The 22697-nt window shown below is 33.8% G+C and overlaps 1 protein-coding gene across 1 annotated transcript in view; it reads right to left on the bottom strand.

Annotated features, from left to right (window-relative positions):
* The window catches only part of Dach1 (dachshund family transcription factor 1), a 375887-nt gene that overhangs the window by 114722 nt on the left and 238468 nt on the right, over positions 1-22697 (bottom strand). The window contains exon 4 of the mRNA XM_051195300.1: positions 3092-3264. Within this exon, the coding sequence (XP_051051257.1) occupies positions 3092-3264 (173 nt within the window). The remainder of the gene's footprint in view (positions 1-3091; positions 3265-22697) is intronic.

The following is a 22697-nucleotide window of genomic DNA, read 5'->3' as shown; positions in this document are numbered from 1 at the left end:
ATTCAGCATTATACTTTCCACTGGCCTTCACATTTAGAATCTTGTCAAACAAATCAACTCACAGACACTACTCTAATTACCCATAGGGGCCGATTATGTTCAATGTGACATCTCAGTAAGCCATTTTCTTAGGGAAAAATACAACTCCCCTAAACTACATTTAATTAGCATAAACAAAGCAAGTTTACAAAACAAGATTTAAGCTGTGGAGTGTACTAATATCAAACTCAGATGCCTCAGTTATTATCTTAGAACCTGGCTGTGTCACTTAGCATGTCACAGTTTCAAATGCAAAGTAAATGCTGTCTGATAAGAGAGGAGCCCTATGCAGATGGACTTTCTAGCGAGTTCTGCAAGCTAGTGGCTCTTCCCTTTGATAGTGCAGTGGGAACAGTGTGCTCTCTGTAATTAATCTCAACTACAGCAATGTTTCTCATGTCCTTGTTACCATCGAGATTTATACCATGATCCAGAACTTCCTCAACTCTATCTGCTGCCAAATTTCTGAAAATATTTGTCCCAAAAGACTAAGAAGTGGAAGATCAGTATGACTTAGTAGGTGTTGGCATGCTTTTGAAGACATAAAGCTCCTTTACTGTATTATTCCCACTTTGGACATTTCCTTCCTTCCTAGATCCCCTTCCTCTGAATTCTGTAACTTAGTCCAAGAAATAACATAAATATTTCTGAATCCCAAACAATGTAGTTATAAGTTGATACCCAAAGACACTTCCAGAAGAAAAATAGCTTCTTCCTGCTGCTTACCTCAACTTAAATATAGAGTTATTAAAAGCTGCTTCCAGATTGTATTATGTTAATTAACATGATGTGCTGAACATACAACTGTGTGTATATAGGAAATATCAGTCAGCCAAGTCTCCTGATATCCCTCTGTGCTTTTGGATTCAAAATATATAAGGCATAATTTCCTAATTTATAAATATATTTTTAAACAAAAAGTCTGTGCTGTAGACTTTTTATTGATGTCTTATCTAGCTAAGAAGTTATAGGATACTCAGATTTAAAAGTTATATAAACATATTTATTGCTTCTATGTGATATAGTTTTGAAACACGAATAATAGAATCTTTGTATAATGACATTTTGTAATCAATTATGTGTACATGTAAATGTGTGTCTGTCAGTATACATGCAAGTGCAGGTGTGGCAAGTGTCGAGAAGAAGGTGTCAGGTCTCAAGGAGATGGAATTACAGGCAATTTTAAGCTGCCTAATGTGGGTGCTAGAAACTAAACTTGGGTCTTCTGCAAGAGTAGCACATGCTCTTAACATTAAGACATCTCTCTAGTACTTTTAAAAATGGTAAAATATTTTTGGTTGTGAGACTAGCCTTTAATGGCTGAATTATCTCTCCCTGTAGAGTGGGGTGTGTGTCTGGGAGGGGGGACCGAGGGGCATGGGAGGGAATGAGGGAGAGGGAACTGGGATCAACATGTAAAATAATGAAAAATTATATATATATATGTATTATGTAAAATATATATATATATATATGTTAAAATAGCATCCTCCATAATGATAAGAATTTATGGAAGAATTTTCTTTGGCATTTAAAGGGTCACTTCAATGAAATTATACATGTCACAGTCTTAATACTAAAATTTTTCCAATACACTAAGTATAATAACAGAAAAATCCCTTGAGTCTTATAACTCAGGGTCCTCTAGAGCCATTATAGGTGAAAACAGAATTTTAGAAATTGTCTTCCAAGTTGCTTCTCTGAGGAAAATGTGACCTCACTGGCTTCCTTCCAGAGATTGGATTTCAGGAGTTGATCTTGGTGTTTGCAATGTGATTTTATTCCTCTCTTTATCTGGTAATTATACTTTGAAAATGACATGAGACTCACCTTATTGTTCACAGTAACAGCACAAAGGAAACAAAAATTACTTGTTTTTAACTAAGTAAATTTGTTTTAAAATTCTTCCAATATTACCTTAGCTACGTTTTAATTTTTAAGATGAAGCTGCACTCAGTCTTAGTCCATGCTAGCCACTAGCTTGTGAGTCTTCTGTCTCAGTTTCTACCACACTGGAGTTACAGATGCATGCCAATTTACCCCAGTACTACAAAGATTGTTTACCAAGGACATACTTATTAGTTAATAAGTTAATAAGTTAATGCCCAGGATTCAAGCATTGTGTGTAGAAAAAATAAAGGTAATCATTATATTAAAGGAAGAAGACCATGTAGCAATAATTATCCTTTACTTACTTTAAAATTTGATCTATTTTTAAAACATTTTTTGTTATTTCTATTGCTCACCCAATCCGATAACCTCAATCTAAATATGTTGTAAAATAGTAAGAAACATATTTATGTATGTATCATACATTCACATACTTAAATGAATATATATGTGTAACAGAGATTGAATAACACAAATATATAAGATACCCACTTACAAAATTTACATAATAATTACACTACCCTTAATTACAGGATATTATAAAAATTATAAAGATTCTATTATTTTTTACATTATTTACATAATGCACCCATGCTGCATCACTCATATTGTAGATGCTGACTACAATAAAAAATTATTTATATTTCCATTGCAATACAATTAATAAATTGCAGAATTTTACTCCCTATTGTCTGGTGTTAAATGGCTTATAACACCATAGATGAAACTACATACAAACATTCATGCATGACAGAGCCCAGATAAGTTGAACCACATACCTTACTCCCTTATGTTCTTTTTTTTTTTTTTTTTTTTTAAAGCAAGGACTTAGAATTTCTCAACCTGGTTTAAATATCATACCTTGTGACAACTTACTGTGCTCAGGTTTTGCTATCCTTTTAGATTTTAGGAGTGAGATTTACTTATGTAGATAAAACAAATGGACAAAGGAATGGTAATTTATGAATGTCCCGTGCACGCCTTTAATTTCAGCATTTGGGAAGCAGAGGCAGGTGGATCTTTGTGAGTTCGAGGCCAGCCTGGTCTACAGAGCTAGTTCCAGGACAGGCTCAAAAGCAATACAGGGAAATCTTGCCTCTAAAAACAAAACAAACAAACAAACAAAAGATCAATGTCCACAAAGAATATGATGAGACGCTACCTTAATAACTGACGTTTCCACCCTAGATGGAGGACTCTGAACTTGTGCTGCTGCTGCCATATTTGCAATGGTGCTAAGGTGGTTCATCTGGCTCATTGCCATGGTGACAGATGCTGGAGGTAGGCTTACAGGAATTAGAGGGTGGGGCATCATCATAAAAGGAAGTTCCAGTCCTAAAAACAGAATACACGTAGATCATCACTGCTGTGTTTCAGTTAAAATCATCAATGACATGTCATTAAGAGTTAAACCATTGAAAAATATTCAAATAGTGACAGTGAGAGGAAAACAATATGCTTATTTCTATACAGTAACATTCACTCATGACAGGGAAATTAAGCTTACAACTAACTAGCTTGGTGACATAATTCATCACATCAGTGTGTGTGAGTGTGTGTGTGTGTGTGTGTGTGTGTGTGTTTGTGTGTATGTATTTGTGTGTTTAAGTGTTTAATACAAATATTATGTCCTTGGCTTTATTATTCCTCTGGGCAATGTAATGATTTATAGACATGCTATACTTTTCATTAGTTGACTGTGTGAATGCAGTATATCTTTTTTATCATCCTGCTAATCAGTAAAAAAGAACAGAATTTTTAAAACTATACTTTTATTGCTAAAAATTGCCATCGTACCATTTGGTAGAAGGTGGCTGTGCTGAAGATGGTTGAGAGGATGGCTAACTGGAAGGGTATACGCTGCAGACATGCGGGCATGTGTAACAGGAGCCCGAGATCCCTGGGAGGGGAAAGAGTGCAGGGTTTCCTTATCCCAAGAACCACCAATGCTGCCTGTGGGAATGAATATAAGTTATTTGGATATAATATTAATCCAAATCATCCAAACACTGATTTTAAATGAGATCTGAAGAGGATTAACATTAGGGAATTAGCAAATCAGCTTGAAGGGAAGCGAGCTGAAGTAAGAAATTTTTCCCTGAAATGTGTTTTTCCTTTGTTTACTTATTTGTTAGACAGGATGTAAGATTTCAGCAAATCGACGTTTTTGAAACATTTTACCTTCTTGTAAGGTTTAATCCTGTTTGAACTAACCAATTCTATGATAAGCTGTCTTTGTCCTATAATGAATTCACCTTTGAACCAAAGTAGAATGAATGTTGCACAGTGCAGTTATATATTCAGTAAATGGTAATCTGGTCAAAATTAAATTAGTGTGAGTAGTTTAACTCAACCACAGGTATATAAATATCATTCATAAGAACATAACTTGGTGAGGCATTAAACATAGGACACTAAACATCACTTCAGGAACCATGACAAATTCAAATCAAACACCAAAGGTGTACCTATGAGTAACTCACTGGATTTCAAACACTAGTTAGTACCAGTGTCAAATGATGGACAGACACTTCAATATTCAGGACAACATTAGAATAATCCAAGTCTTGAGATACTCTGTTAGATTTTCTTAGAAGGAATTTATAAATCATGTCTTTAAATTAGTTTGGCAACATTAATACATTTCTCTAAAACATTTTAATAAGAAATTATCCATTTGTTTTTTTCTGTTACCTTATGAGTTTATTTTAAAATAGATGAGACCATCATAAACATACAAACAGCAAAGTTGTTAAAATTCCATCTTAATGCTTAAGCTCTACTAAAAGCTTTGTTGTAAAATCTCTATTACATAGTTTTCACTGAAGACTACTTAGTTACTGCCATGATATTTTTCCCTTTACTTCATGAAGACAGTTAAGGTTCAATATAAATTCAAACTCATTAGCTCAATACTGTCTGAATCTCAGACTAAATTGTTCAGAAAATGGTAATAAAAACTCAATGCAAATCTTCAGCAATCAAACAAAGCAATTTTATTAAACAATGAAAAGAATCAATTAAAATGAATACCTTTATTATTTTACTAGAAAACATGACAGCTTTTAGTTTTAAAAAGTTTATAGCTTTATACAGAAATGACTCACAAAAAAGATATGTCTCCAACCTGCTCCCACACTCAGATACAAAAGTTCATTTTCATATTCAAGAATTTTATATACATTATTCCTCTACCTATGACATTTTTATTTATTCTAGGCAGATATGATATAAGTGCATACAAGTGAATTTTCCAAAGCTATCATGTCAAGAGAATATTAGGATTAAACACTTCAAATAATCTCACTTTGTTTTATATATTTAACACAAAACAAATGTAATTTTGAGATAGTACCTTTAAAACTAAAAATGGTAATAAATTCTTTTTGAATAGCTGTGCAAAAGATAACACTTATTTTCCCATCTCTGTGGCACCCAAGTATGTCAAATTCTAACTATGGGAGCCGTCAGACTTCCATATAAGTGTTTTTTTTTTTTTTTTTTTTTTTTTTTTCTAAAGACATTTCTTACACGACATTGAATTCCTCACTACTAAGGCTCTTAGCCATCTCCACCAATCATCATTTGTTAAATACTCATAGCTCATTTAGGTAATAAATAGAGCAAACAATTAAGAACTAAGTCTGATGAAAAATATACAATATTTAACCGAGTCTGGCCTAAGTGATTTTTGCATTATTCATAGCATACTCCTTCTCCATTGGTGTGAACAAATGAGCAATGGAAAGAGGCCATTTCAGAATAAGACATGCCTACAATTTCTCAAATAATTTCCAATATTTTCATCCTATACAATATCTATAATACTGTAAACAAATACACACACATACACACACACACAGATACACACACACACACAAATACACACATGTATGTATTGCCTGTACATAAAACAAACATCCACACATTTTTTAAATTAGTAATTACTCTAAATTATATTTACTTGAAATAGAATTACATCACATTTCACCTCTTTCCTTTCCCTCTCACACCGCCCAGCTCCTCTCTTTTAAACCTTTGCTGTGCCTCTACCTCTCAAGTTGACACCCTCCTTTTCTCAGATTATTATTATGCATCTCTATAAACACACACAGACACAAACAGCCTACTAAGTTCAATTTATGTGTGTGTGTGTGTGTTTATGATTCCACGGCTGTCTCCCCAACTCTGACAATCAATAAAGGTATTGTCCTGGAAAGACTATTATTTTTTTTCCTGTTATCTTTAGATGCCTGTAGTTCTACATGTAGGGGAGAACTCCACAAAGTTTTCCTTCTTCCATGACAATATGCCCACTGATATTTCCATAATTACTTTTAAGACCACAAGAGAAAGCTATTCTTTAATTAGTAACAAAAATTATAGCATTTTAGTTGTAGGAAATAGAAATAAAATGAAACTGATTCAGCTTTTCTAGAAGGACTTTATTTTCCTGAAAGTCAAAATAAAAAGATACGACCCATGCATCTTGAAAGAGAAAACAACTTATGCATAACTCAGCATAATAATCAAAATTATAAAATGGTAAAATCCAAAGAAAGTATTCATGAGCTCCTAAAAATTCATATTTCTCTGTTTTTGATAACTGAGAATAATCAACAATATTATAATAGACTTGGCCAAAGATATTGCTCCCAACAATGGGCAGCCCATGAGGGAACACAAGTTAGATATTGTAGGTATAAGGATGTATGGACTGTTAACATCAGGACACAAAGGAAGTTAATAATGAAACCAAGTGATCCAGCCATATGTGCCATGACGTGCACCTATTGTCACATTAGTTTTTTTAATTTTTAAATTCATAATAATATTTTACTTTCAATTTCTACCTCTATCCATGATTTAAAATTACAGTTCCACTCTGAAATAACATGTTGAATTTAGAAAGTTCACATTTCTATTTGTTTCAGTTTATATTTAGGAAAATGTTCTTAAGGTGGAATTTATAATGTAGCCATATACACTCTGTAAAAGAAAAATGATCAACTCGGATGCACCCTGATCACTCTCCTGTCCCAACCCTCCATCCAAATTCCACATGTAGGGCAATGCCATCCAGATGGGGTCATGTAGATCTGTCAAGTCATTTGAAGAAGGGACTAGGACTTATCTCCTGTCTCTAGGTTAAGGGAGTTATCCCTCCATGGGGGATGTGTCTGCAAGGTCCTTTTGTGCAGCAGGGATACATCCTGGCTCCACTCTCTGAGGTCCCTTAGACTGCTCAGTCCTTCTGGCTGAGACTCATTCAGGTGGGCTGAGTTAGTCCCATGCTGTATTCCCAGCTATCAGTCTGGGGTCCCGTTAGCTCCTCCTTATTCATGTAACCTGTCTCTATGTGTTTCTGCTGCCTGGTCTTGTCCTCTCCATGTGCATCTGGGTTCTTCTTCGACTCAGTGTTTATGTATGGGTGTTTGCTCCTGTTTCCAACTGGTATTAGATGAGGGCTCCATGGATAAGTTAGTTGTTGATCTCACTATCTGGGAAGGGCATTTAAGGTAGCCTTACAATGATTGCTCATATTGTTAGTTCGCAGCAATCTTGTAGGTCTCTAGACCTTTCTTTAGGTTCAGTTTTCTCTTCAAAACAATAATGGTTTCCTCTTTTATGTTCTCTCTCTTTCTCTCTCTGTCTCTCTGTCTCTCTCTGACATACTGTCACTTTTTATCTTCTGTCTTCTATTCCTAACCTGACTCAATCTTCCTAGTTGAGGGGGCAGAGAAGGTAAGAGGGAGGGAGGGAGGGAGGGAAGGAGAGAGGGAGGGAGCAGGGAGAGAGACGGAACTGGGATCAACATGTAAAATAAAAAAATAAATAAATAAATTAAAACTATGGTCAACTCAGATTTTGAAGCACAATTCATAGGCAAGTCAGGAAAGAGAAAGTGTTTGGGAAAATATGTTTAATTTCTCTTTAATAATGAACAAGCAAAAATGAGTGTACGAATGAAAGGCACCATGTATAACCCTACTATAAATAATTATTTTATCATTTAATTTTTTCCTTTCGTTCTTATATATATACCAACACTCATTGGACTCCAGAACAATTGGCTACATTATTTTCAAATGAGTTTCTAATAGAGTTTACACAAAATAATCACACCAAAATCATGTCCTATAAAGATTTATACATATTATCATGCATTATATTAATAAAAGTATATTGAGCATTATTACCCTTTATACCTGGGTGACATGGGATGAGTTGTTCTGATTTCCCACAGGTTGACCCTGATAAAGGAGACAAAGCTCTAAGGGATTAGCAGTCACAGCACTGCTTGGTGAGTGACAATGACAGACTGTGCAAGGACACTGACAGCTTCCAGATTCTTTTACAATGAAAATAATGTCAAGAGTGGTGCTTCCTGCATACCACTGGAGACCACTGAGGATGATGTCAGCTTGATCCAACAGTGAAAACATGGCTACTATGTAATGGCAAATAGTGGTCACAGATTCTAGGGACACTCAGCTGCTCCTTCAGGGATTAGAAAAATAAACAAGCTATTTTTCTGTGGATACACTTCAATTGAATTGAAAATGACACATAAATTGTTCTGTGTGATGCTGGTTTTTAATGTACACTTAGAAATAGTCATTATGTGATTTATAAAACAGAGCCCTCACTGTATGTCTCTGTCTCTGTTCTCTCTGTCTCTTTCTATCATATATATGTGTGTGTGTGTGTGTATCCCTATCTCTCCTTATCCCCCTCTCATTGACCAGATGAGTCCATTTGATTTAACACATAAACACTGAAATCATGTAGAATTTTGCTTTGATTTGCTTTAGAGTGATAAATTTTCTATCTTTAATATTTACCTTTCTAATTGACACAGAATAACTATAAAACATATATCCACAGAGCACAGTGTAAAGCTCGGAAGCATAATTAATTATGAGAATTTTTATTCCTTCTATGATACTAGAGATCAAACTCAAAGCCTTTCTTCACCTGTGCTATACCACTGAGATTCACCCCAGCTATGGCTCATCTTTTTGACACTGTTTACTAAATCATGGAGCTGATAATCTTTAGAAAGTCATGGAAAACAGGAAAAGCATTCAGGAAGGTAAAATAGAGAAGTTCTTTTCAAATGTTGATTACTAGGGATTGGAACTCTTGAGAAATATTGAAATAATCTATTTTGTGCTGAATACAGTTCTTCACATACTTTATCTTTTTCATACCTAACTCCAGAAGATTTTGATGCAAATGAAAATAAAAGAAGTATATCCTTTACTATCGTGATAAAAGCTTAAGTAGTATATATGCAGAAGAAAGGGATAATTATATCAGAGAACAGGTTGCTTTTTGATGCTATTGCTGTCGTAAGACTCATTAGCACCACACTGTCACTGTTAACCAGATGAAACAGATCCCTAAAACAAAGCAAAGCAAATGCAGGATAGAGCCAGTAAACACTTCCATAGGATTCAATGCAAGGAAAGAAAGAGTTGCTAAATTCTTTTGTATTTATTAAACTTATGAATTTTGTTAATGTCTTGGATAAACTGATTGTAATCAAGAGCCAAATGAAATAATGTTGAAAACAGATTTGCTAATTTCCACAGTTGAATTCGACTGTGTTGCAGACAATGACATACAAATGACCATATCAAGTATATATGTAAGATGTCAATCTAAAACGTAATCATGCAGTTCTTCAAAATAAAGTATTTTATTATAGCATATCTATATATATTCTAAACTTTGAAAATACTAATGGCAAGGAAAATCTTCCTTCTCCTATTTTAGTGTGAACTATTTTTATGAAACAAACAAATGAATTAGAAATTGTTCTTCTAGTAGTTTTATAATTCCCCATAATCTGTTTAATAAGCATCATGGCATATGATACTTTTTTTTGTAAGTATAATTTGTATTAGTAACAATTTTTTGTAAGGCAAGGACAAGTTAAAATCGGTTTTAATTTCTATTCATAAAAAGTTTAAGTTTTTTTTTTTTAAATGGATGAACTTCAGAAATAAAACAAGAATACTTTTTGTAAAAAGAAAAACATGGAAAGAGATCCACATCATGTGTTTTTAGGGGACAACACAGAAAACAGAAAGATCTATATATATAGCAGCTAAATGTCAGAACACAAGGCAGGAACAGTTCCAAAGGTTGAGGAACCTGTCACTCACAGTGGTGAGAGAGCCAAACAGTGAACCACTTGGAAGGACACATTCAGTAGCTCCTCACAAAATTAAACCTGTCCTTACCAAATATATTTTTGCCTAAAAACAGTCATGCAAACATAAAAGCATAATCTCCTTCTCGAAGGGACTGCATACTCATGGAAGTGATACTGATACTTTTCACATGTGTGTCTCTCGGGGTTGATTTATTTCCTTCACAGACCAAAGTAAAGCTCAAAGAACAATATTATCAGCTGGTTGTCTAAATCAGAAACGGAGAGCGATCCTTATCTCCTCCTCTCTTTCCAGTGATGTCCCATTCCTTTTTTTTTTTTTTTTTTTTTTTTTTTTGTCTGCTTGATTGTATCTCTGTAATTTATCTCTACTCTTTTACTATCTGAGCTGCTGTAATCAGTTTGAAGGAGCTGAAATGTGTACTACAATGTAAAAATCTTAACACAGTCACTCATTTGCCATTTGTGAGAAAAAATGTTCAAAATTTGGAAGCTTGCGTAAATATGATATGGTTGGTTTGTGATTCCAGTTGTAATGTTATGCCTAGTATTCAAGAAGATAAAACCATCTAGTAGACTGTTATTCAATTGAAAATTATAAGCATGATCAGTTTTAACACATGTGGCAAATATGCAGATAGAATACAAAAGAAAATATAAAGGAGGGTGATCATGAGCAAATACATTTTTAACTATAAGTAAAGTTAGAAAATAAAATAATAGGATCTCTGCATGGTAGTTTTGAAATAAACTTGATTTCTATATAAATAGAGATAGTAGAAATGCAAAAGACGACCTAGGCTACAGCTTCGCAAAGAAATGTATAAAGTAACATCATTATGAGACAAAGATGACAACAACCATCAAGATATCTGATGTGACATATGAGCTTTCTTTAACCGGCATTTTGCTAAACTTACATATGTAACTATACAAATGAATATATATATAGATATATATATATATATATATATATATATATATATATATATATATATAGATGTAGATAGATAGTAGTCCTGGCTTGCCTGGAACTCATAGAGATCCACCTGCTTCTGCCTTCTACCTTCTGGAACTAAATGAATGTGCCATCATATGGCACAATTTACCCTACAGAATTATTATCATTTCTGAAGTAAACACACTAACAGTAATTTTTTAAAAATATTTAACTTGACCTTAATTATATCCTAAATATTATGAAATCAGAACAAAACTCTTAAAAACTATTAGCCATCTTTGTGAAAAAAGAAATATGTGAATTAAAATCAGTTCAATTTTAATAGGTTGATTATGACATATTGATTAATATTGAATATACTGTAAATTAGAATATATATTAAATAGAAATATAAAATGTAAATGTGAGAGTAAAACTGATGTTCTGAAGATGAATTGGGAATTACTTTCAAAACAGCTTCAAATATGTCAGGATGGGTATATTGGTTTCCATTCTGGAGAAGTCAATCAAGCTTAAACAAATAGTCATGCCTGATTCCCATTGAATAAGAGCTATATGTTACCAAAATTCTTAGCAAAAGGGGATGTATTACTGCATATTATTACATCCATGTTTCTCTATTTCTTCTAATGAAAGTTGTTTCTATTAAGATAGCATAAATACACAAATGTCTAATATTTATTGGACCCTCAGTTAATGGTTCTATTAAGATAATCAAGATAAATGTCATAAATGAATGTCTAGTATTTATTGGACCCTCAGTTAATGAATCAATTCATGGCATGTATATTAGACTAGAAAATTTAGGTTTTTTAAACTACTACTTAAAGTAGGCAGAGTGAGCAAACATACATAATTAAATGTACAATGAACAGGTGCCATTCATCCAACTTGTAAGACAGTATTGAGTTATGCTGTCCAGTAACTTAAAAGTTCCTCCATCAGAATACTGGAGATGAGAGACTTTCTCAGGGAGGCTAAGTACGGTAGAGAGGAACTCAACACATTTGCAGAACTACCAAAATAATGTCAGTATTGGTTCATGTTTACGAAGAGGGCAGATCTGTTGAAAGTTACTGTTTAAAGGAAACCAAAACATTCACCCCATAGCTTGCATTACATACTGTGAAGACATTTTGTTTACCACTTTCGTTCTCTTCTCCCTTGCAGAAAAGTGAGGCTATTTTCAAGGTCAAATGACCAGTACAATTTTAGTCACAGACAACAAGAAAACACTTAAGAAGATTGCGAATTTAATGGATAACTTCCAACTTGAGAATAAGTCTTCCATTTCATCTGAAGAGTAAACAGTTACAATGCGCATTTGTAGGAATGAAAATCTGCAGTTGAAACGTTTAAAACTCTTCAAACGAAACGTGAAAGAGAATAGAAAAAAGTCTGACAATGTTTAAATGAGGATTAGCTTTCGACAGTATCAATATTCATTGGTCAGTGTAAAGTAAGATTTAAATAACACATGTTTTATTTTACAATTAACTGGTTATAGTAACGACATGTGAAGAACAAATGGAAGAAAGAAGATTATTACCTGTCTAAGGCCACATACTAATACTATCAGAGTCAAACTCTGCACACAGATTGAAGTCCATTAAAACAAACAGTAAAAGAATATCCACAAGAATAATATCTGGCCAAGTCAGTCACATTTTCCAGTGCCCAACAGTTTTTTTTCCACAGTAGCATTCACAAGAAAAATGCCACGATGTAGATGGTGGTTTAGACCTTTTAGCATATTACTCGGAGAGCTAAGACAGTGAGTGGGACAAAGGTTTTGAGGATAACTGGGATTTCAGGTCCAACCTTGGCTACAGAGCAAAGTCATGTATAAATAAAACAACAATATATTCTAAAATATTCAGAGGGAAGGAGCTAATTTTTAAATATTTCAGTTTAGTAAAATAGCGTTTACAGCCATGGTCTGTGCTGATATCTGTGACCTGTGTCACCTCAGGAGGCCATAGGAATCATGCAAGATGAAATCAGAGGGTCATACTGAGCCATCCTTCACTGGCCCTAGGAGAGCTGGCTTGCCTCTCACTGGACACTGCAGCAAGACAGCTGGCCCCCTGAACCTTTCACCATAGGACAGGGAGAAAAGACACTGAAGGCTTGCATGTAGGGGAGCTGAGTCCACCCACTTGCCCAAGGTGGGTGGCCCCGGGGACACAGGCTGAACAGCTTGGTTCCTATACAGGTACACATGCTTCTGGAACTGGTGAAAGACTGGTTCTGTGTAACGTTACCCACATGATCTCCAAGACTCTGGCAGCCACAAGATATCTATCCCAGAGAAGCTCCAATGCAGAGCCAGTGATGATAGTGTACCAGAAACCAGAGGCCTTGAACCAGACCAGTGACTCACTGCAATAGACATCTGTTAGTAAAACTGATGAGAAAGCGGTGTAGCATAAGACACACTGATGCTTTCATTGTCAGCAGGATGAGTGGACAGGAAAGAAGGAGAAGCAAAGAGATTTTTCTGTAGGGACCACTATTTTGTATTTGTTTGGGTGTTTTGTTTGTTTGTTTGATTTTAGATTGGGAGGTTGTTTTTTGTTTTTGCTCTTGGTTACTTGCTTTTGCGGGGAAGGGATGAGGCAGGGATGGGCGATAGATGAGGCACAGGGAAGTGAACAGAATCGGGGTGTATGATATGAAACTCCCTAAGTGTCAATAGAGAAGTTACTTATAAAAACCTGTTTATAATGAAAAACAGCAACAATGAAAAAGCATGTCCTGTTTACATAAAAAATAATTCTTGTAGGAATCTTAAATATTTAACAATTAATAGCTATATGATTGTGAAAATGAATCTTTCATAGACAAAATGGGATCTTTTCTCTCTGTATTACAAATCTGTCTTAATTTTGTTATTTTATGAATATGCTGTGCCATTTTTACAATTGGCTGTTTCTAGGACCCACAAGTTCTTACATACTTATATCAAGGCTGCATTACGAACAGACACTTCCTTTTATCTAAAGTTGGCTTAAAATTTGAAGCCACACGAGATAATATACATAGTTAAGTATACAGCATATTTTATTTCTATGCTGATTCTGCAGGTAGTTTCAGTGGGTTTTGGAACATATTTTCATGAATTATAGGCTACAATATTGATCACTTGTGTTGCTGTGAAGATGGAGATTTTACACAGGACCTTGTACATGCTAGCTATGATTTGTATCTTGAACTCCAATGCCTGAGTATTTTTTAATTATTGGAAATATCTTTCAATGTGTAAGGAATTTTTTTTGAAAATCATTATGTTAATGTTCATGTATTTTTCAATTTTGAATGAAACATTAAGTGACTTTGAATAACTACGTTCTTGTTTATCCTACTTCTAAACTATGTCTGAATTTTTAAGACCTTGCAAACAAAGAGGGAAAAAATTAAAACAAAATAACAAAAACAAAAACAAAAAACCCCCAGCATAATAGTCAATGACCAAAAATGAATTTAAAGGTCATACATAGCAAATAGTTTATCTGTTATTGCTTGATTAAAACTCTCCCAAAATGTGATCATTTTTGGCAGATTCTGGACAACACATAGAGAGAGAGGTACTGCATAAGCAATAGACAGATACAAAGAGGGCCTGAGTTGTGGTCACAAATACCTATATGTTGTTTAAATACACATGTCTATTTACTATCGAACATATACCATGTTATGATTACTGTTCCATTCCCTGTGTTAATATTGTTTATGATTTAATAAAGCCACTGGAGATGAAAATGCAACGCTTGCCACAGCTATAGAGCCAGGCAGAGGTTGCACACACTTTTAATTCCAGGACTCAGGCGACAAAGGCAGATAGATCACTGTGAGTTCAAGGCCACCCAGGGTTACATTGGAGTGAAACAGTCTCAAAGAGAAACAGCTCACATAATGGTAATCTCAGGACTCAGGATCCATGCCTTTAATACCAGCTTTAGGGAGGTGTAGAAGATAGGAGCAAGGCATTTGCATTTAGTAGTCCGTCTTGGAGATTTATTATCTAGTCACACTGAGGACAGGACAGCCCTTTCAGCCTGAGGCAGAGGTAAGAGCTAATGGCAGGCTGCTTTGTTTCTCTGATCTTCAGCAAGAATCCCAATATCTGTCTGCGGGTTTGTATTATAGGTGGTATATGCCATGCCTCCACTCAGAACCTCCCCACCTCTGAACCTGTCTACCTCTCTGGCTTTTTTCTCTGACATTAGGAAACAGTTATCTTGAATACCCATTTAAATGCTGGCCAGGTGCATCAGCCCGCTAGCAATGCAGACCTTGAAAGGAAAAGATTGGATTTATTTGGGGCAATTTGGCTACCAAAATTAGCTGAAGTAGCAAGAAACGGACCTCACTTACATATATGAGATGGGAAGAAATTCAGAAAAACAAAACAAGCAAACAAACAAACAAACAAAAAAGAACACCAATCATCAATCTCTGGCCTCTGTATCCACATGTACACACCTGTTCGTGAACTGACATACATGTGTACACCCATATTTGAGCATGCATACACCACACACCACACAAAAGAAATACTGAGTAAATTTGCATTTATGCTAAGATATTAACCATGAACAAATACAGATTTGTGTTTTTATGTATTACATGTACATGAAGATCAAAGGAAGACTTATTGTAAAACCAAAAGATGACATCTGTGCCAAAGAGATGGCACTGTGGTCACTTAACTGAAAGGAGGAAGAAATGAGGACCAGCATGTTTAAATGTTGAAGATCGCATGGTTTTGTAGGGTAAAGTCTGGCCTTAGGAGTATATTGCCCTGAATATTGTCACTAAATGTATTCTATTGAATGTCATAGCATATTTGACTCATAGAACTGCCTGCCCTGAACAATGTGTCAAGGACACACATAAATGGTGGTTCTGGATAACAGCTGGAAAACTCAAGCACACGTTAGAAATGCATCAGAAGTCAGAGTGAGGTAGGTAAGGGCCAGATTATGAAGGCTCTCAAGTGTCAGGGTGATGAGTTTGGTCATCATCTTAGGCAGAAGGCAGAGATGATTAAAGTGATAGATCAGAGAGTGGGACGAGGCAGAGCCTCATCAACAGAACTAACTACCCCAGGTTCTGTCATCCACCACAGTGACATTGATATGGCCAGGGCATGTGTCCTGAATCTCATATGTCATGGTACAGGAAAATTGGCCAAATGGGGTGGGAAGAAAGCGTTGTTTACCACCACTTCCTTCAAAGAAGATGCCTGAAAAGCAAATTGGCTTCCTGAACAAGACAAGACTAGTTGCAAGAGTTACTCATCTGTTCTTTTCAAAGTTTTCCTGGCTTATAAGCTATTTACTGATATGCAGTAGGGGTTTGCTTTGCTCTAAAATAAAAGGGAAACAAACTGTATTTTATTTGGGAATTTCTTATGAAGACAAAGCTTTGCTAGATAAAGAGCTTTCCAGTATCAAAAGTCTGTAAAGAAGAAGCCTTATTAAAGAGCTATAGTGTTTTACAAATTCAGCAGAAAGGACTTTTTTAGACCTTCTCTGTAAGTCAACCTTGAGGATGATAAATGGAAAACATTCTTTCAAAATTCAGGATTTAGTACTAAAATCTATTAAATGTAATAAAATAAACTGTAATCTATTGTAGTAAAGTTAAATTTGGGGATATATTTTAACACTGTTATTTCTATTCAATTCAGAGAGCTTATTACTGTCATGTAGCATCTAAAGTAATGTTTAATTTTCACACTGTTAAACATATCATCAGAGAGCACAAAAGTGGTTAGGACCCTCTCCATGAAGAATATGCTTAGGTAAAAGAGACATCATATCCATCTGTCCCAATTCTCAATTTAACATCATACCTTACTATTATAAATTCTCAAAATAATTTCAAAAAGATGGCCATTTAAAATATTATGTAGCTGTTAGTTTCTAAGAGATCTTACAATAATGTGGTTTCATGCCTACATATAATCATGTGCAGTTAGACCTGCTAAAATTATTCAAAAAAGCCATACACACAAACAGATCTTACTGTTTTCAGCCTAAAAAATACATATATATGAAAATGTACCTTACTTCTCAACTATAAGATACTTAATTTTCTTATCAAAACCTCTATATGATCACATTACTATATGTTGATTATATGAAGTATAAGAAGAAATATTTTAATTTTTGTGAAATTTATATATTAAAGAAAACAATTCACTGTGGTGACCTTTGTTTTCAAATCCTCAAGGTTTTAGGTTAGCTTTTATTTTTATATGTAAGTGTTAATTCTTAGTACAATTGAGTGTGAAAAAAATTTTCAAGTAGCTCACCACATGTAGACTGTTTTAAAAATTCAAAACACCAGAATGCCAAATCTCATTTCTTCCATAGCTACAAACTGCATAAGCCAAGTATATTATTACCCAAATTATCTTAATGAATAAATGAGTTTGTCCTTTATGTATAAAATATAGTTTGTATTTATGGCAGAAGATTTTAATAATAAATGAATTTTAGGTTTGTTCCAATGTACTCAATAAAGAATGATTAATTTGGTTTTTCAAAAATGCAAACTAGACATTACTATATTACTTTGCAAAATGCACAGCTTGCAACATTATTGTCGCAGTGGGATCTTAAATTGAATTGTAAAATGTGTCTTATTTCTAGTTTGATTTATGTAAGAGATAACAGTGGATAAGCCCCTTTTGAAGTTTCATTGCTTTGTGTAAGGAAAAACAAAGAGCTCAAAATCATGATAGTTCGTTAAGTTCTAAATCATACTTTTGCAATATGTAAAATGTTACCGACAGAAAACATTATGACAGGAGCAAGGTACCACATTTCAAGGAGCAACTTTTTGAAGTTCCTATTATGACAGATGATACAACACATTTCTGACATTTTCTGTGATTTTTATTATGGTATTTCACATAATTACCAAACCATGGTTTTCTCCAAAAAAGCTTTCCGGTGCCCTGAGAATTAATCTATGATACCATTTAACTTGGCTTTTTGAAGTAAATATCACCAGATAAAAGCCAGCTGGATGTGAATAATAGGACCCTTGAATGAATGTATTAGTGTTTGAAAAAGAGAGGACAAATCTTCTAAAAAAGATTAATTTCCATAAAAATGATAGCTCCCACATCTACAAAAGAATAAATTCAAAAACATAATAAACACTCAGAAAGAAAGGTAGATTAAAGCACAGGCTGCAGCACCTTGCTCCCACAGCTGTTGTGAAGCAACGATTCTGTATCAATTACATTTAGTTGGTCCTGTAGGGCTCTTCAAAACCTAGTGTGAAAAGCCTGCATGTAGAATAGTGTGACACCATAAGTAATAACTTCAGCGATTAATTTCGATTCAACCCTACATTCATTCTGGATTTTAGTCACAATATTTACCGTCTGAGACAAGCTTGCAAAGATGTTCCTGGGATCCTATGAATCTACTCAGGACACTCTTTGCTCCTTCACTTATTAAAGATGTGGATATGAGTTTTTCTTTGTGATGAAAATATTGCAGCTTTATCATACTAACATCAGTTGCTGACATCATCATATAAAAAGACGGAAGCTGATCAATGGACCTTTTTTTCAATATCCTGCTTAAAACTGTGTCTCCTGAATGCAGTCATGAATTCTGTTTGCATAACTGTCTACTTTAGCTTGTACAATTGCTAATAATGTGTGACCATGTATACACTTCTGCAAAGGTAGAATGTACTCTTTTATCTTGACTGACTCTTATTCTATTACCTGCTATAAGCCAATGTAGAGGTAAGCTGCTTTGTTTTCCTTTCCACTTGCTTAAATTAAAGAAACTAAACCACAAATATGTTTAAAGGAACAAGCATGAAAGTGGCATTTATTTTCTATAGTTGTTAATTTATTTTTACTCTTTTGTATATAGAGTACGTTGTTTACATTCATTCCCCTCTTCCAAATCTTCACAGATTCCTACCCATTAGCCACCAAACTTCAAGTTCTCTCTTTTTTATTAAAAAAAAAAACTAGCATAAAATCGAAACAGAAGAACATAAACACACACACACACACTACAAAACTCAGAGACCTGGAGTTACTCCATAGCTTCTATAAATTGCAAATATTTCTTGGACAAAGGTGGGACATCGAAGGACTTCTCCAATTTTGTATAAACTACATGTGTAGGAAATGGAAATAGATAAGCAAAATGATGTTTATATTTCTATTTTGAACTGGTTGATTCAATGAAGTAATAATCAGAAAGTCAAAAATTGAAGACAATGGCTTATTTTCCAACCAAAATACTTAGAAAAGAATCCCCAAACAAGTGAAATTAGGAAATAAATTTGTTAATTATATTTTAAAACAATTTTACTGTGTGGAAATTTGAAAGATTTTATTTCCTCTATCTTCCTTCTTTCTACTGTTCCTTCTAGAATACAGCACCAAAGAGCTACACTAAAGTGAGATGCCCCAAGTAACTACAAAAGTCTTCATATAAACTTAGTTATTTTTTAGTAGGTTAAAATATTTAAATATCACATCCAAGCTCATTATAATGAGGATGTAAAAATGAATCAACATTATTAGCAAAATATCACTACATTCAAATGCTACAGAGAGGGTGTGATGTGTGTTTGTGTTTCTTTGCACGTGTGTGCAGAATGTCTATGTTCTATGCACTTATATTAAATACTAAATGGTTATGGGAATTTTAATAGTAACTCAAGAATTTCTTTATTATACTTCTTCAAGAAAGCTGCTTTTAGTTAAAACATAAAAACGGTAGCTACAAGGCTCCTGAAAACATAACTGCCATTCCATTAAGGAAATGGTGCACCAAACAATAAATAGTGGCCCCCAGGGAAATGTAAGTATTGATTTTATTACTGAGTTGGTAGGTTGGCATTTGCAATTGTCAAGTCTAATTTTGGATCATGCTTTAAGTATCTTTAAAAATGTGCAAGGAAAGAAGAAATATTAATTGGAAACTATTGACAACTATTCTATTGTAGCTTTAAATACCACTTGAGATTGTTTCTGTTTTGCCTCTGGTAGCCTATATTTAAAAAAAATGAATTATATTTTGATATACATACTAAATAAATGACCAGATAGTTTTCACTAAGTCAAATTCCAAACTCAGTTTTTACACTGTACATCATGAGTTGGCCCCAGGAATGAAAGTAATCACTACAAAAGTTTGAGCACTGTATCATAGTTCTTCAATCTGGTTTTGGATTTTTATCTCTAGTTCTTTAATATTTAGTTTTGATTCACCTCAGAAATCTAGAAATGATCAGGAAACTAATGCAAATCTAAACATTTCATCATATTGACATAAAATTCAAGTAAGGACCTCACTAATCTAAGTTATCAAATGATACAAAAATAACAGTTTGTCAATTTAACAAATTAATATATTTCTTTTTGTCCCCATCATTATGTTCATTATCACTGATTTCTCTTTTTCATCTACAAATGGAGAATTCTAGACACGGAACATTTTATTAAACCAGGTCAGAGTGTAATTGTCTTTGACATGTACATTTTCAACTATGCAGGGCTGTAAATACAACGTGTTTTAAACCTCAACAATGAACTAAAAGAAATAGTTATGTCACACACAAATTTTTTAAACATCTGCATGGGAACCTAAAGTGGAGAAAATTAAGATTAAGCAAACATAATAGCTGTAATTCTGATTAAAAACAGAAAGGCTTTCGAATTCATAAACACATGCTGCACTGCTATGCCATACATCAAAAAGAGAACTGGAACCTGTTAATACACATGCACACACAGAATATTTAGTATCACCAGATGTTAAGCCCTCTTATCACAACTATAAAAAAAGAATAAAATGAAAACTATTGATACACAACATAAAAATCATTATACTGTGATATTAAATGTTTATATAATTGATACCAAGTATAGAATAAAACATAGTTTGTGTAGAAAAATGGTCTTTGATGGATGTGATGTGATTTGTATGGTATGTGTATTATCATATGATACTGAACATTTAATGACTTCTGAGAATAAAAGCTTTGGCATCTCTGAATGGAACATTGATTTCTATCTCAATGTTATCACTTAAGCTGAGGTTTTAATGATGATTTTTGAGTTTTGTCTGGTTGGGGGGGTTAGTTTGTTTTGTTTTATTTTGTTTTTCCTATTAACTTTGGAATTCAGAACAAATTAGAAATCCTTGCATAAAGTTCACTCTTAAACATTAAATTTTTTGAATATGATGCATTAAAACGTTTAGTGTAAAAACTCACAAATAAGGAACTAAAAATATGAAATGGAAATTAAGTCTTATCAAATAGTAATTTGAAAATCTGCATCTGCATAGATTTAGAAAACAATGTTTAGTTCTTCTCACAGCTTATCCTTCTAAGACTGTCACCTGTGTAACTGTATTTTATTCCTTTGCTCACAGTCACCACTGACTACAATACATTGGTGAAAAAAAAGCCCTTCAGTAAAGAATATTGAAAACAGAAACAGAATGCAAATACTGAATCAGATATCAAGATTCTGGTTGCAAATATATTATTGCATACAGCAGCATTGTTCAGACATTGATTTTTGAGATATAGTAACGCACAGAGGTTATACTCACCAATGTCTACCTAACTTGAAATAAAAAAATTGAAAATAGAAATACTTAGCTAAGCATTAAATAACTGTTAACATGCATTTTGTAAAAATTAACATGATGAATAAAGTATTCTGTTTGGGAATTTTCCAAAATTCTTCTGTAGTAGGTTAGAAAGCAATGGTTTGTCTTGTCATTCAACATTTGTCTTCATCTGCTGAACTGTCAAAAGACTCATAGCTTCTGAAAACCTTCACCATATGCTCATGAAAGCATGGTAGTTTTAAAAGGAAGGGATATCTTAGTATTATTAGTAAAGAGTTTCGGTCTTCTGGAACCTTTGAAAATATTTTGTGAACTTGTTCTTCAGTAGGTTGCATTACCAACCTCTGACCATGCTCTGGTATTTGGTATTTGACTGCCTTTGAGAATGATAGCACCTTTGAAAACATTCACTTTACATATTAAGTAAGCTGAATATTACAACAGTATGATGTCTGATAATAAAAGGAAGAGCAGAAATTTTACTTTCATGTACTTGATTGAAAGTTCATTACCTGAATGACAGTATGTATGTATTAAACCTTGAGAGTTGACTGCAAACACCAACATTAAGTAAAAATTCGGTGGGGATTTAAATTTTTCCTTTGTAGTTTTAAGATAAAGCTTTTCTGTGTGTTCCAAACATCTGGAAATGCCACACTTTTAAACAGAAAATGTTATCGTGGTTATGTATAAGGAACAAAAAACACCTTGTTTTGACATCTTATAAATAAGCAATTATTATGAAGTGGAAGTCAAGCTTATGATGAAAAGTATTGAGATGATACAGAGATGGTAAGAGATGTGTTTTTAAAGGCTCTCTGTGAGACAGCAATTTATTACACAGACAGACAATGAGTACAAATAAACTTCCTATCACCTTGTAATTGACAAGGAGAAGAGAAGAAAGAGGAGACTAAATAAAAGAATATTTACTGCGTCAATTTGGACTTTATTAGGTTATCAAAAAGAAATTATGATTATTTGTAAT

Source organism: Phodopus roborovskii, unplaced genomic scaffold (assembly GCF_943737965.1).
Source record: "Phodopus roborovskii unplaced genomic scaffold, PHOROB, whole genome shotgun sequence".
Taxonomy (NCBI): domain Eukaryota; kingdom Metazoa; phylum Chordata; class Mammalia; order Rodentia; family Cricetidae; genus Phodopus; species Phodopus roborovskii.
This window is presented reverse-complemented; position numbering and strand designations above follow the sequence as displayed.